Genomic DNA, 15,639 nt, shown 5'->3' with positions numbered 1-15,639 from the left:
CGGCTGCTGAACTGGTCATGGAGCTCAGTAGGAAGCAGACTTAACTGCAGAATGTTTAGTCAGGTCTTTCGCTCCATCACTCTTCATGAAGGAGGAGGTGGAATTAAGAACATTTCTCCCTTGAAAAAGACTGTACAGAAGGAGTAGGAGGATTTCTCAGACTCCTTAATGGGAAGGGAATGAAAAATTTAGTGTGTGGGAGAGACAAGAGAGGTTTCTATAACCCTGGGGCATCCAGTGTTTCACCTCAAGTCCAAGCCCAGAAGCATCTTCTGTTCAGGCTACAGTTGTGACTCCCTCATAGTCATTACTATCAGGTGAAGAACTTAGTCCTACTAAACAAACTCCTTACTAGTGATGCAGATCATGTCAGAATTGACAAATATAGTTATCTATGGGGATCCTAACAGTTTCAGGGTTCTGCTCATGAAGCCAATTAGGCAGAACCCCCTGTACCTGTCAGTGTTTGAGAGTTATAAATGAAGGCAAGTCCTGGACAGAGACACCTTTCTAAAGACCTTTTGGAACAGAAGCATTTTTTAAAGTGACAAAGTATGAAAATGGTCAACCGGGACTGTTGTTTTTAAGCCACATTGCTTTGAGCTGACACTGAAACCATCAAGAGCAGTCCACACCCTGCTGCAATTCCCTTGCTGCAAGGAAGGGCCTTGTGACAGGAAAGGGCTATGGAATAGATCCAATAAAGGATTTGGGGACATAGAAAGCTCTTTTTGGCAATACTTACTATTTAGGCACCTGACCTCCAGAGTGGAATTCAGACTGCGTTAAGACCTGAGGCTTCCTGTGCAGGGCACTGGAAGAGTGTGGTGCTACAGAACAGGTTCCAAACCTACCAGTGTGTGATGAAGTTGTGAGTGACCCAGACCAAGAAAATGGGGTTTTGGAAATCCTATCCTTCATCAGAAGTTACACTGCTTACCCAGGGCTGCAGACGCCATCATCCACAAAGTCCTACTGGGCATTCAGTCACTGACTCAGGCATTCTGTCCCCTCCTACAGCTAATTTTTCAAAGGCTTGAGGAAGAGTCCCTCTTCCTCTCTTAAGAAAAGGCTGCTGTTGCAGATTTTCTGTAGCACAAATTAGAAGTTAGAAATCTGCTATAAAACTGTAAACACAGGTTGTTTCTTCTTTGATCCGAATGGGCTACAATCTACTGTCTCCAACATCCCTGTAAGGGATAGGATTTACTCAGCTCCATGCAGTTCTAGCCAGGCTAAACCTCTGCACTTCCCCAAAATATTTTTCTTTTGTGCATTAACAAATACAGCATTTGTTGGGTCAGAGAAACATAACTCAACAGGGGACTGTCATGGTTTAACTCTGTAGCTTGTCACAGCATTGTTGTTTGAAGGAAGAGCCTGTTGAAATCTGATTTCTGCTCCAGAGCTGGTGGTTGCATTTTACATTGAATAAACTCAATAAAATGCAGAAAGAACCCTTTAAGAAAGGAATTAAACTGAAATCTCTATCCCTTCTGAGGGCACAAAAACACCAACAACATTTTCTGAATCTGTTTTGTGAGGTTTGATCCTATACTTGTGCATTGCATTAGGAATTGCTTGCCAGGGATATTTCGTTCATGCAGTACTGAGAGTTCCTAGATCTTTTGGGTCTTAAACCAAGAAAAGACTCTCCATTTTGGCCAATATTGATTTAATACTTAATAAGCACAGTAAAGGCTCCTAGGAATCTTCAAGATGAAGTAAAATTTTTTTTCACAAAGTTCTTGCACCTCCAGATTAGGCTTTTGGATAAACGACCTTAGTTGCCATATTTTAAAGTTCATGTTTAGTCACTTCTGTGAAACGCTTTCAGAAATAGGATGGAAAGTACTGAGCATAATTATGAACTTTTATTCATGAGTTAAACAATATATGTGGGTTGTGCGAAAATTTACATCTGAGAAGGCAAGCTTCTTTTCACGTAGGTTATAAAAATACAGATTAAATGCTAAGGCACACACTGGTAGTGGCTGGAGACGAAAGTGTAAAGCTTCCATTTTACCGATATATGTTTGAACATGCTATAAGTATGTAATAACCAAGCCATAGATTATAACAATGAAAGGAAAAATTATGTGTTTTTATGTTTTTCATGTTATAGCCATGATTCTATTACAGTAAGCTAAATATACTTTAAATACCATACACTCCATTAGGCCTCTTTGTCAAGATTTTGATCTCTTTTGAATCAATCTACAGCAGCTGTGTGTTGTTTAAAGTACTCTTATTGACTCTTCTGTAATTTGCTTTCTTTGAACAGCCTGTATGCTGTAACATTTGATCAAAGAAATAAATGTATACGTTAACAACTGAAAGTAAAGTGCATGCACATTTTTATAACTCTGCACTACAAAATGTAATTATAGTTGTCTATAGATCACACAGGATGATATAAATAAGCAGGCTTGAAATTTTTTTAAATGCAATCCAATATGTCACGGGTTTTTCCCTTTAACACCACTGCCTATCACGCAAAAGCATTAATGAACTGCTTAGGGCACAGACAAGGCAACTTCTTTTAATAGAAGTTTTTACTCCTCCATTAACTGGTAAACATATATAAAAACAATCATACAAAATTAAGTAAGAAAACCACAACAGCCTAAAGTTGTGGATTTATAAATTACTGTATAAAGAAAATGTTGATTGAAACTCTGCTTTTTTGATTCAAAGGGTAATGGCTATTTAAGATTTAACTACATTCAACAGTTCTGGACTATGGACCTTAATTCACAACTGACTGCTAGACTTGTGATTATTAAGAATGTAGAACAATGAAGCATATGTGTTTGGGGTTTTAGAGCCCAGCAAATTTGGTAATTTACATTAATTTTAACTGTCTTTTATATAAAGAAACACATAGAGGCCTCCCTGAATTCAGGGCAAATGGAGTCTAATCAATACGAGCTACATAATACATAAAGGATGGATACAAATTTTATAGTACACAAATAAATAATTAATTTATACCTTTTTACTGTAACGAGGAAGAAAAGTCAGCATATCTTGAAGTTTAACAGAACTTTTGCCGGAACTAAAAAAAAAACTGTGGAAAGGCGTCTCAAGAAGAGACAGCGTTATCTGCGTGCAGTCCAGGGAAGGAGAGGTATGGAGATACTTTGCTTCGTGCAAAAGCGAAGGGTAAGGTGCTCTGGCCTGAGCAGAACATTTGAAATGCCAGGTCCCTAGCAGGTGGACCTTTTGTACCCTCATCCTCTCTGGTGATAAAGCTACTCATGCTCAGTGCCTGTGTTGCTCAGCTAAGGGGGTTCTCTTACCACCAGCCCCCTGTCATGTGGAAGGAAAGTGGATGTTTTTACTGCTCGGTATAGATACGTAAATGCTACGCATGGTATGAACTCTTTAGGGCCCGATCCTGCCAGCCTTACTGACACTGGAATTGCTTCAGAAATAAAGCCATGATTTTGCAGGTATTCGCAGGAGCATTCAAATTTCTTCATGTGAGTAAGTTCACTGTCTGCAACAGGACTTCTATGTATCTTTGTAGAAATAAGGCCTATTCACAATAAGACATATTCTTGTACTGCTTACCACAAAAGATGACAGAATCCGTAAAAATCAGTGTCTGTGCTAGGCACTGTAACCAGAGAGTTTTGAAGTTAGTCAAAAGGCTCCGCTTGACCACTCTAGGCTTTAAATCAGGGGTCTAATTAAACCTGGATGGTGGACCTGAATATCATATCAGAGATCTCTGGCTTTTGATAGTGTAGGGCTCTTTATACCTAATAAAACCATGAACAGTGGCTAAGGGTCCACATCTGGAAACACTTACACACTAAAAAAAAAAAAAAAAACAACAACAACTTTGCTGAAGTGTAAGCGTATGAAGAACTGTGCATCACTTGCTGATTTTGCTGGAAACTCAGTGCTGCGTAATCTTCAACACTGGTTTGACAAAGAACAGTTGACAGCTTGTGGGAGCCCAATAAAACAAGAAGTCTTGGGTGAAAAGAGGGCAAGGTCACTAGTTTGCATTAAAAGACAGTTATGAGGTAAGAGACGTGGTATTTCTACACTTGTCATTATTACTGCTGTGTAAGAATCCAGGTAAATAACCACATTTTGTATTTACCTTACAAAGCAGGGATGCCTCAATGACGAAAATGAAAAATGGGTTTGCTCACAAAAGCCTTTGTGTCTGGAACACTGCTATAAGTAGCTCACTATCTAGGTTGAAAATGGTAATGCAGGGTAGTTTGTCCTATTTTTCCATGCTTGCAGTGAAGATACAATATGGGAATTCAGTCTTGGTAATTACTAATACACCACACAGACACAATTACACCCTGTGTACTGCATAAAGGAATCACTTGTGGTCTGCCTCCATTACAAAGAGCAGTAGGGGGCCAACATGCAAGAAGACAAAATGCTTTACAGGGAGGAAGGAGACCAGAAGAGTCGATGTACCCAAATACAAGGACCTTGATTCTTTTTGGAGTGATTTAAGTCCCTTTCCATCAATTATCGTCCTTTGTCTCCAGAGTCTTATCAGAAGCAGCATTACAGGAACTGAACAAAACAATACTCAGGCTCAAATAACCCTGTGAACTGTGCTGACATTTCCACACCCTGTTGCTGTGTTTGACCAGGTTATTCGGATTTAAAAAAAAACCCCAAAAACAAAACCAACAAGAAACTCCACGCAGAACAACAACATACATTCCTGTTTCAAATAACATGCTCAACCCTTCCTGGTGTCTTTTCTGTCATCTAGTATTACTGATAGCTCACACTGCAATACCACAGTGGTGATGTGGTATAATAACGTCTGTAGCACAAAACAAGATTGACTTTCTCTAATATGACAGGCTTCAAAATGAAAAATTCCTGCTTTGCAGGGTTCTCAACAGGTTTATTTTTAAGTTAATTAGATCCTGCCCCTTGCCATTCTCACCTCCTCTACCCTCCTGGTGAAATTTCAGATAGATGGAGATTTACAAATAAATAACTTAACTATAACTTCATTTATATATATGCAGAGGTGCTCTGCAGCTAAAGTTTGATTTTTCAGTGAAATAAATCAGCTGTCTATTCATTCATTTTTACTGCTCAGAATCAGAGTAATATATTTTTCTTATTGATATGTGAAGTTTTAAGGGCACAGTTTAAAGTATGAAATCAATGAAAAGCATCTGTTTTTTTCATTCATTCACACTAGATATGTGACATTTCATGGTAATTCTTGACAGAACATTGCAGTCATTGCTCATCTGAAAATAAATTAAAAAATATGTGGAAAGTAAAAAGAAAAAAAAAGGATCTTAGAAAAGTCCGCTATTTTTGACAGTAAGTTAGCTTCTGTGAAACAAAGCCTTGTCTTTCAGAAAGTGTTTACGATCTAGGAGAAAAAAAAATATATCCTTGGGCTAAAATGTTTATTGGCACCTAGGAGTCTGAAGAGAGCAAGTCAGGCCTGTGGTTTTTTGAGGGCACTTTATCATCGCCTGCATTCTCAAAGGGATCTGTGAATGAATAGAGCTGGATTACTCAGCCTTCTATTCCACGCCTATTCCTCTCCATTTTCCTTGGCAAGGCTAAGAGCCAAGCTATTTTTAGTTAGGCAGTTTTCTATTTTTAGGCAAATATCAGTTAAGAGACATTTGTTAGGAAAAATTTAAAAAAAGAAAAACACAAAAGGGGGAGGGGATGAAGCTTCCCATCTCATATTGTGAAGCAAGCCCTTCAACCTGTAACTTCAGGCGTTTCAGCTGCTTCCAATCTTGGAAAAATAAAGAAAATTCAGAGTTCAGGGATTTAAAAATAAACCTACCCTCTGGCAAACAGACCAAAATACAACAAGCTGTTACTATGTGAAACAGTGACTACAAAAACAAAGAACATTCTCCAATGACTAGATTGGGATAAAACTTTGGAGCTATTAAGTTATAAGAATGTTACACAGGCATGTAAGATTTTTCCAGCTTCTCAGCCAGATATATCATGTTTTTCAGAAAGAAACAGTGATCTGTGAAATAGACCTTGCTTTAAGAAATACAGATTTAAGTTCCCAGTTTGACAAAGAAAGGAACTATGAACGGTTTGAAACACATTTATATTCTGCACAGATGTGCATTATCATCACAGCGTTTTTACAACAATCCATCTAAAACATTTCCCAAGTTATTAAAACATTTTTAAAATTATTACTAAGAACAAAATAATAAAAGAAAAATAATTTGGAGACATGACCAGTAACAAGAACTAGTCTTTCAATAAGTAAAAACCAGGAGGTCCAGAGCTCCCTCAAATACACTCAAAAGTAGCTTTTGCTGTACCATGTGCTTCAAAGTAACTGCATCCATTTTAGTTTTCTTTGTCTCTACTCTCTTCTTTCAGGTATGGAAAAACAAGCTATCATGTGAGCTACTACATTTTCCTTTGAGATACACTAGGATTACAAACTATGTTTCACGTCAACCAAATTCTTTTTGCAAATAAATCATAGTGAAAAAACTTTTCTTTTTTTTGTGCAGAGAGAGAAAGAAAACCAAAACAACTCATTATGAAACTTTTTCTTAGCTGCATTTTTCCCAAATACTGGATTAATTTGAAATATATTTCAAAAATAATAGTGTCAACACTTGCCCCTCTACCTTTCTTCTTCTAGACTGCAAAGCATCAAAAGCCTATCACTTATTAGATGCACAGCAACAGGATGCTGCAGAGTTATCAAGGAGGGCTTAAACAACAGACTGTGGATGGAAAGATAAAGTGTCAAAAATCTCATGTGGACAAGTGGGAGGAAGGGACTAAATTGCTATATCTGTTGAATGTAGTAGAGGGACTAATTTGGACAGTCCCACTGAGGGACTCTACTAATCAGTTAGGAAAAACATAGAAAAAACTCACATGAGGATATTAGGTTAAAAACACATTTTCCAAAAGCTCAAAACTCAGAAGGCAAACAAAGAAAGACAAAAAAATATTACAAAAATGCTGAAGATCTTGAATCCAATCCCATGACTGTGTCATACATGAGATTAGATATATTGGTTTGGCTCGTATTTACTAAAAATGAAACAAGAAGTAAGTATTTAAAAAGCCTAAATCATCATGCAAAGGAAATTCTTTGGCCAGTTGACCCTGTCCAATCATCTCCTGGCCTGTGGAAACTGGTAACAGTAGCTGTTTTTTTAACAAGATCGTCTTCAACTAATTTACAAAGGAAATCAATAATGCTATCCCCATTTTACAGATAGGGAAACAGAAGCATTAGGAGGAAAAGTGACTTGTCCAAGGTCACACAACAGTATTTGGCAAAGCTATTAATAAAATCCAAGTCTCATGAGTCCTAGTCCAGGGCAGTATCCAATAGACTGTACTGTCTTTAGATCACCCTAAATAACCCTTCTTACATACAGGCTTACTTTCTATACTGTCCCAGATCTTCAGACCATGGTAGCTGAAATAATTCCCCTGATTTCAACAGCTGAAAAGCTGACTTATTTCACAGCTTGTTTGTATGCAGTATTATGTTATGATAAGAGAAGAAAATACAGTTATTACAGTAAACAAGCTACAACAGTTGCCTTACTTTTCTGAAAAAGAGCACATTGAGAGAGTTATATGGGTTTATTTACTACAAATATACAGATAAGAGTCTTAATTGTTATGAAGAGGCTTTCAGAATCTAATTAACCTCCCAGCTAGTCATTAGCTCTGTGACCTTTAGAAATAATTGACAGAAGGAATCTTTTTTCCTCTTCATCTCATTCAGAACTTGCACACCAAGTGACTAATCCTATATGTGCTCTAGGACCCACAGCACACCTGTAAGAATCGGTGGGATCATGGGCACCAAGTCCATCAGAAAAAACGGGACTGTGGCATTCCTCTCAGGCACAGTGCACTGCCCATGTAGCGCATCACATGCATGCACCTTTTGCTGCCTGACTGCCATCCCCTTCACCTCCAACTTTACAATGTGCCCAGCTGTACTATGTTTTAAGTCTCAAGTCCTTCAAGCCTGTAGGAGACTTAGTAGTGTTTCATGTCTATTAACACTGTTGCTCATCTTACTAAAACTGACTGGATTTTCAGTTCAAGCTAGTTCTTCCACAAACCTGTGGAAGTACTCATTACTATCCATCAACAGCTGCATGTTTTCACTCTACACTTTTTTTTTAATTGCAAAATGCTTTTTTAACAAGCAGTAACACACACACAGAAGCAAAATTTGGAATTCCACCAGCCTATTGGACTTGATATTGTTTTGTTCCCTATCATCTTAACATTAGGGTCTGTAAAGATGTCTCTGTGTATTGTAAAACACAAAGAATGTGCAGTTTACAGGGAGAATTTCACATGTACACAAGATCACTTCTTGCCCTTGGGGGAAAATGCTGCTGAAAATGGCACTCATCTCTCTTGTTATGCTTGGTTCTTTCTCCCAAATACAGGAGTCCACTGGGGAAGCGAAAATACTCCGCAAAAGGTCAATTCATCAGCAGTTACCAGCAGGATAAAATTTTATGACCCTATGCAAAACGTGTTTAAAAGACAATGCCAGATGTTCATTATCTACGAAAAAGTATCTATAATTTGTACATTATTTAAAAATATGACATATTATTGTAAATTATAACTACTTTTTCTTCCCCCATGGCCCACCAGCAACCCTATCACGATGGCCCTAGGATAATTAAAGTCTCCTAGAGTAACTGACCCTAATTCCTGATGAAGTTATCAGTGTCACTAAAAGTAAGAGTTCACCCAATTAGAGTTTCTCCACACTTCACCGATTTCAGTGAGAAAGGAGAGAAAAAAGACTATGGAGGGGCATCAAGTGTAATGGAAAAGCAATCCCTAACAGGCAGACTGAAGGAGCAGCTGGTGAGATGAGAGACAAAGGAGAGCACAACTTAATGACAATCTCAGGGACAGGAAGGCAGACAAGAAAGTATGTGCTCGAGTGCAATTGGTGAGAGATGAAGAAGGATGAAGCTGAGGATGGGTTGAAGATAAGGAGACCCTCAGAAACGGTCAAAAGATGTGCCTTGGTGCAAGAGGTATAAACATTATTTGATGGAAACAGGATTGATGATCTTACATGGAGAATCGTGTTACTGTTTCATCATCACCTCATTTTGCTACCTGTTCTTAATGTGCTGTGTCTGACAAAGGGCTGCAAATACTCTGAGGTGGGACCTGTTAGTGTGCATTAGAATACAGAAAAATGGCAAGAGTAAATGTGGAGGTGGGTAAAAGTGTAATATGCGTGTAAAAGTGTAGTATGCGTGTAAAATATTCAGGTGAACAAACCCACACACAGTAAGACAATGTAAAGGTGAGAAGCCAGATGAGGATAAGGTCTTATTGAAGCGGAAGGACATGACAGTGTATTGCACGAGCTAACGTCTTCCCATATGGAAAAGTGTACATCAAGGGCCCTGAAACTTCTAAGTGTAAAACAAAACAAACAAAAGAAAAAGTAAAAGAGTTCTTGAAGCCAGATGCCAGCAAAAGATAGAGCCAAAGTCAGATAGCAAGAGAAATATTTCAGATATTTCAGAAAAGGAAAAGACACTGAGGTCATGGAAGAGTACCTTGTACGATAAAAGACAACTGCAAAGACCACAAAGATGTATGTGCATGCATGCAAAGTAGCAGGTTTAAGGAATGAACCTTACAAAATTCAGAGATCTGGTGAGTGATCAGCATTGATAACACAGAACCTCAGTTAGGAAAGAGAAAAATGGAGGAAGTTTGTGTTGTTCCTCTTTTTTCTCTACTAGTGATTAGCAGTAAGGCAGGGGGGAAACTGAGCAGTTGGATGTCTGTTGGCCAGAAAACCGAAGGTATGTATAATAGGATGAATTTGAAAGGGATGACCTAGTAGGAGAACTTGAGTTAAAGGTAGTGACCACTGAATCAGCAGAGGAATGGAAGTCAGTTGGAGAAGATGGACAATAAGAACAGCAGTGTCAAAGAAACTGATGGATTGGGGGCTTAAAAAGAGCTGAAAGATGAAGTGGTGGGTGATTTGTGGAGGAATGATTAATGCGCACTCAGAGCAAGGATCAGTGCATTAGACTCAGTACCTAAGAAACAGAATCAAACCCAGGATTTAGTAAAAACTCACTAGAGGTCTGCTGAAGGTGAGACAGTAGCTGATGCTCTGGCATGAAAGCAGTGACAAGGAAGAAGAGACAGTGACAGAGAACAGGTGGGAAGTTTCACCTTAAATCAGTCAAGCCGTGATGGCTTAGCTGGGGAACCACAGCAGAATTCTGTAATATGGTTAGGGTTGTAATTGCATTTGCAGCCGTGATGCAAAACATTCCCCTGTATTCCCACTCTGAAATATACTTCCTACAATCGAGAGGCGATGTCCTTTCTGAGCTCCTAAGCGATGGGTTTACAGTCCTTTGGCACTGGATTCTCATTACTCACAGCAGTGTGGCAGTGAAATTTCACTGAAATAAGTCGTGTTACATCCACTTCTGTTTTACAGAAACAAGGGGACGATCTGGCCTCATTTTAAGAAAATGCAAAAAATGGATACTGCACGTACTTGTCTGTTGTAAAAGTCTGACATTTAATCTTCCCCCTTTCCTCATATCCATAAGAAAATTATTGCCTAGTCCTATACAACTGTGCTGATAACGTTAAACAACAACTCAAATGGGAAGTTTTTTTCTGATAGAGCAAATAGGAACTGGATATATTGGAAAACTTCTCGGACAGCTTGGAGCTCGATATGTAAAAATACTACTTCGGTACCAAATGACACAGGATTTTGTCATGAGAGAAAATTTAATCCCACTTTAGAGTTAAGAATTTCAAAACTTCTAGTAATTATATTGCAGGATTTCAGATTACAGCTGCTGAATATATTGTTGTTTGTATTTACATAGATCCCTTGGAAGTTAGCATAAAGACAAAATTAATCTTTTTTTCCTCTGTGTCAAAGGAACCCTGCACAGGTTCTTTTGTTCCTTAAAATAAGTTACTATATCCAGCAACCAACATGCACTTTTTAACGGAAGCAAAGTTGAATGAACGACTGTGGTGTGAGTGGTTTGGTGGGCGAGCACATAAAGGCTTCAGTTTTAAGAATCCAGTTAACTCTAAAGAGAAGTCTCAGAATCAACTTCCCCTCCTTCCCCTTCCCCACCACCCCCCCAACTAATATATATCATAAAGCCTCCACACTGGTTTTGGTAAAACTCACAATAATTGACCCTGTTGCTTAAAATGGGTAAACTGGAGTGCTGAATGCAAACATTTTCTCCTTCACGAGTACACACTGACTTTTAGTTACCCATGGATGTTCTAAGTGTATTTACTGAGTAAGAACTGAAACACATTCAGTTGGGAGATAATTTTTTTGATCTAAAGAAGTCATATATAGTAAACTGCATGTTCATCAACTCCATTTTGAATGAGGCAACAGGAAAAGACCATCTCAGCTGTATTTATTATATATAAATAACATTACTGCATGTGTAAAAGAAGTATAAGCTATTTGTTTAAATCATTAAAACAAAAGAGCTCAAAGAATAACAGTAACTGAACTTTAAGTTTCTCTTAACATTAGTCACTTCATTTTACATCATGACAGATGTAATCAGATCATATACCTATAGGCTGGGCGGGACCAAATTGCTTGATCTGCTGTAATACAAGTATTAAAATGAATGCCAAATAATATCCCCTTGAAAAACAGTGTAATGTTTGTTAGATGTATGATACTGGGTGTCTTCTGATACTTCAAACAACAAATTAAGGCCTGAAGACTCATTCCTTCAGAAATGCTAAATATAATTAATCCCAGTAATTAAACTGAAAACATATCCTTAATAAAAGTAACAGCTTCAGCTAGACCTACATGAAAATTAATGTAATTTTTCCATTTGAATAGCAGGGGTTTGACTTAAAAGTAATTAACTACATCTTAGAGACTTACTCTTTTGATTTTCTTTGAATACAGTTTGTTCAAAGAAGTTATACCACATTCTAATGACTGATAACACAGTTCTACCACAACCAAAAAGTAACTAAATAGTTAATATTGTGCTGAATGTGAACAGAAATTGGATTCTAAATTAAAGACCTTTATACAGTTGACAGTTATATTTCAAATTTTCATAAGTCTACCTAAAAAAGTTTTCTTTCTCTAACACTGTGCAGAAATCTGTCAGCACAGCTATGTCCTTTTCTTCCACTGAAATATAGTTATTGAACAGTCATTTAGTTGCAAATGATCAGATTTAATAATACTGTCTGATTCTCAGCTGCTGTTGATTGCTCTGGCAGAACAAGATTTAAAACTTGTAAGTGTGAAATCTAGCTGTCTGAAAGTGAAAAAAAATGGACTCTTTACAAGGAAAATATGTGTAATGTAGTCAGTTTAACTGATCAATTTAAATATTTAAATGTGTGGCAGATTTATATCCTGTACCTAAAAATATATCCAAACTACACTAAGAGTCAAGTAATTTCTCAGATTGCATACTTTCATGGGTTCTATTCCCCTACTGTACTCGTAACTGCAATATTAATTATCAAGTAAAGTCATGACAATACGAAACCCTTGTTTAAAACCTACACCAGGCACAAGTACTCCTTTGATCCTGAAACAGTTCTGGCACTGGTGTGGCTTCAGTATTTTGCATTAGAGGCAGAATATTGAAAAATGGAACAGCAAAACAATCAAATGACTGAATTCAGAGCTGACAGAACATATGGAAAAAGTCTATAAACATGCACCTCACTTTGCCTTTTTTGCCTATTGTTAGATTACTCAATTTAAATAATTTTTATTTCAATTACCTACTTTTATATGGCTCCTTTTAGAGGAGTGAAAAATGGATGCCAACCAAATTTTGGGTATAGCCAGAGAATTACACCTCTGCATGCAAAATTACCTATCAGCCTACCCAAACTACCCCACTATTTTGTGCAGAAAAAGGGACTTCTCTGAAAAATCCCAAGGTTACAAGAAAACATGCGTTATTTTAAATTTTACATTTTTGCTCAAGTTTCTTGAAAAACCATTGTTCTCTTTATTATTCCCCTGTACCCTGCTCTCGTGAGACCCCACCTGGAGTACTGTGTCCTTCAACATCAGAAGGATATAGACTGGTTGGAGCGAGTCCAGAGGAGGCCACGAAGATGCTCAGAGGGCTGGAGCACCTCTGCTATGAGGACAGGCTGAGAGAGTTGGGCTTGTTCAGCCTGGAGAAGAGAAGGCTCCGGGGAGACCTTATAGCACCTTCCAGTACCTGAAGGGGCTACAAGGAAGCCGTGGGGGACTTTTTACAAGGGCCTGTAGTGACAGGACAAGGGGTAACGGGTTTAAATTGAAAGTGGGGAGATTTAGATTGGAGATCAGGAAGAAATTCTTCCTGTAGAGGGTGGTGAGGCACTGGAACAGGTTGCCCAGAGATGTTGTGAATGCCCCATCCCTGGAAGTGTTCAAGGCCAGGGTGGATGAGGCTTTGAGCAACCTGGTCTAGTGCAAGGTGTCCCTGCCCATGGCAAGGGGGGTTGGAACTAGATGATCTTTAAGGTCCTTTCCAACTCAAACCATTCTATCATTCTTTAAGTAGTCATTCATTGTGGAGCAAGTAGTAAATCTCTAACTACTGCCTTACTCACCTATTCCCACAAGGAAGCCTGCAGGAAGAAGTAAAGATATCACAGGAAACTTTTCCTGCTAAGAATATTCTGGCTTTTTGCCGCTGAAAGAGGACAGGGCATGAATGTGGGGACCGAATTTGAATTCTGCTGGACAGGACATGGGTTTTCCAGAGCTGGGTGACAGGAAATGCTTCATATCTATATAGGAGATTTGAAGTAAGAGAGGAAAACGGATGATGGAGAGGAGGAATTATTATGTACTTTTCTCTTAGTCTTAACTCACATAAATTTTTCTTCTGCTGTCAGAATCTCATTCTCTCCTAATGGGGGAGAAAATCTGCCATGAGATCATGAAGGAAGCAAAACAGTATCATCCTAAATGTTGAGATAAGGGTAGACAGAAAAGTGATATATATTCTGGGGTTGCAGTCTTTGTCAATCTATGGTGGTGTGACTGTGACATCTTGTAACAACTGTAACAATGTCTATTACACTGTATTTTTTCTCCATCATTAAAATATTTTATATGTAATTCACACATTTACTCCAATTGCTAGTCTCAAATACATGACTAACCTTGGTCAAGACTCCAAAAGGACCAAAAACTCTGTTTAGACAAGATCCATCTTATTTGAAAATATGAAACTAACACCTTTAAAAACAACTGAGTAATCTAAGTGTGTAGGCCAAGATATCATTTATGAATAAATTATCACTGACCTTTAAGACAGGACCTCATTTGTCCAAAACTTTTTAAAATAATACTATTAGATGCCTAATCACTTAGGTGTTTTCAAAACAGGAGTTGCATAAGTCACATAACAAGTTTTGTAGACACCACTTCAAACGTTTTGCTTTTACAACAAAATCATTGAAAGCTTCATTTATTTTGCAAGGCTTGAATGCTAATGTGATTACAAAGTATACTGACTTTTCTGCAAAAATCAGAAGCTTAAAATGGAAAATCTTAAATTTTAATTAATACTTTTTAGTAATTGTAAATATAACTTGCCTCATATAATTTTTTAAAAAATAATTACAAGGTGACTCTAGCACTATGATAGTATTGCTTTGATACTGTTATTACTATACTAAGGTAAGAACATTCTGTGTGAGGTAGATAAAACGTGTCATTGTGAAACTTGTAAGTAAACTTTTCTTGCATTTTATTAAACCTCCTTCCTCTGTAAATAATTAAGCAGCTAAACAAGTCAGTCGAAAGCCTTAAAGCAGTAATTCTGCATCTTATTCTTCGACATCTTTTACAATGTATTTTTTAGTTCCTCCTGGACATTATAACTTTGAGGAGACAAGGCACAAAAGGTTTTCTTATGAGCGTGTCACCGGGAGCGACAAGGAGGAGCTTCAGCTGAGAGGTAGTGGTTGAGGTGTGGAGAGGACTAATGAGAAAAAAGGACAACACAGCACCGAAAGCTGGACTACAGAGAGTCAGCGATCCCCTCATGGGAGTTTCTGCTGAGCATCTGAGATTCTGCAGGATAAAGCTTACACCTCACAAAGACATAGACTCCCTCCAGTCTCTGCTGCACCATCTCCAACCACCAAATACATATTCCTTTGTCCCTGTTCTGCTTTCCCACCGTTATGTCACCTCCAGGCTATGTTCTACAACCTTGAGAAAGACAATTAGGCCTCTCATTTTGAATTACCTCCATCTCAGTATGAAGTAAAAAACAGTCCTCACAGCACACAAAATCTTACCTCAACAATATCCGAATTTGTTCGACTCTCATGCGGCTCGTTGTACTCTGTATATTTCAGCAACACTTTGTCCATATCAGTGCTGGCATACTGGAACAGTTTGTTGGTGCTGTTGAAGATGATCAGAGCAATCTCACAGTCACACAGAACACTCAGCTCATAAGCCTTCTTCATTAACCCAAATTTCCTCTTTGTAAATGTCACCTGGAAAAAAAGAAAAAAAGGTCCATCAAAAATCCCCAAGATGGTCTTTGTAGTCTTTCTGGTTTTGCAAATATAATTTGTGAC

General features: G+C 38.0%; 1 protein-coding gene across 5 annotated transcripts in view; it reads right to left on the bottom strand.

The window, feature by feature from the left end:
- Positions 1 to 15,639, bottom strand: part of MEF2C (myocyte enhancer factor 2C) — a 76,905-nt gene that overhangs the window by 50,131 nt on the left and 11,135 nt on the right. For all 5 annotated transcript variants that reach the window (XM_010154452.1, XM_010154459.1, XM_010154467.1 and 2 more), the window contains exon 2: positions 15,352 to 15,555. In XM_010154452.1, the coding sequence (XP_010152754.1) occupies positions 15,352 to 15,555 (204 nt within the window). The remainder of the gene's footprint in view (positions 1 to 15,351; positions 15,556 to 15,639) is intronic.

Source organism: Eurypyga helias, unplaced genomic scaffold (assembly GCF_000690775.1).
Source record: "Eurypyga helias isolate BGI_N326 unplaced genomic scaffold, ASM69077v1 scaffold27890, whole genome shotgun sequence".
Taxonomy (NCBI): domain Eukaryota; kingdom Metazoa; phylum Chordata; class Aves; order Eurypygiformes; family Eurypygidae; genus Eurypyga; species Eurypyga helias.
This window is presented reverse-complemented; position numbering and strand designations above follow the sequence as displayed.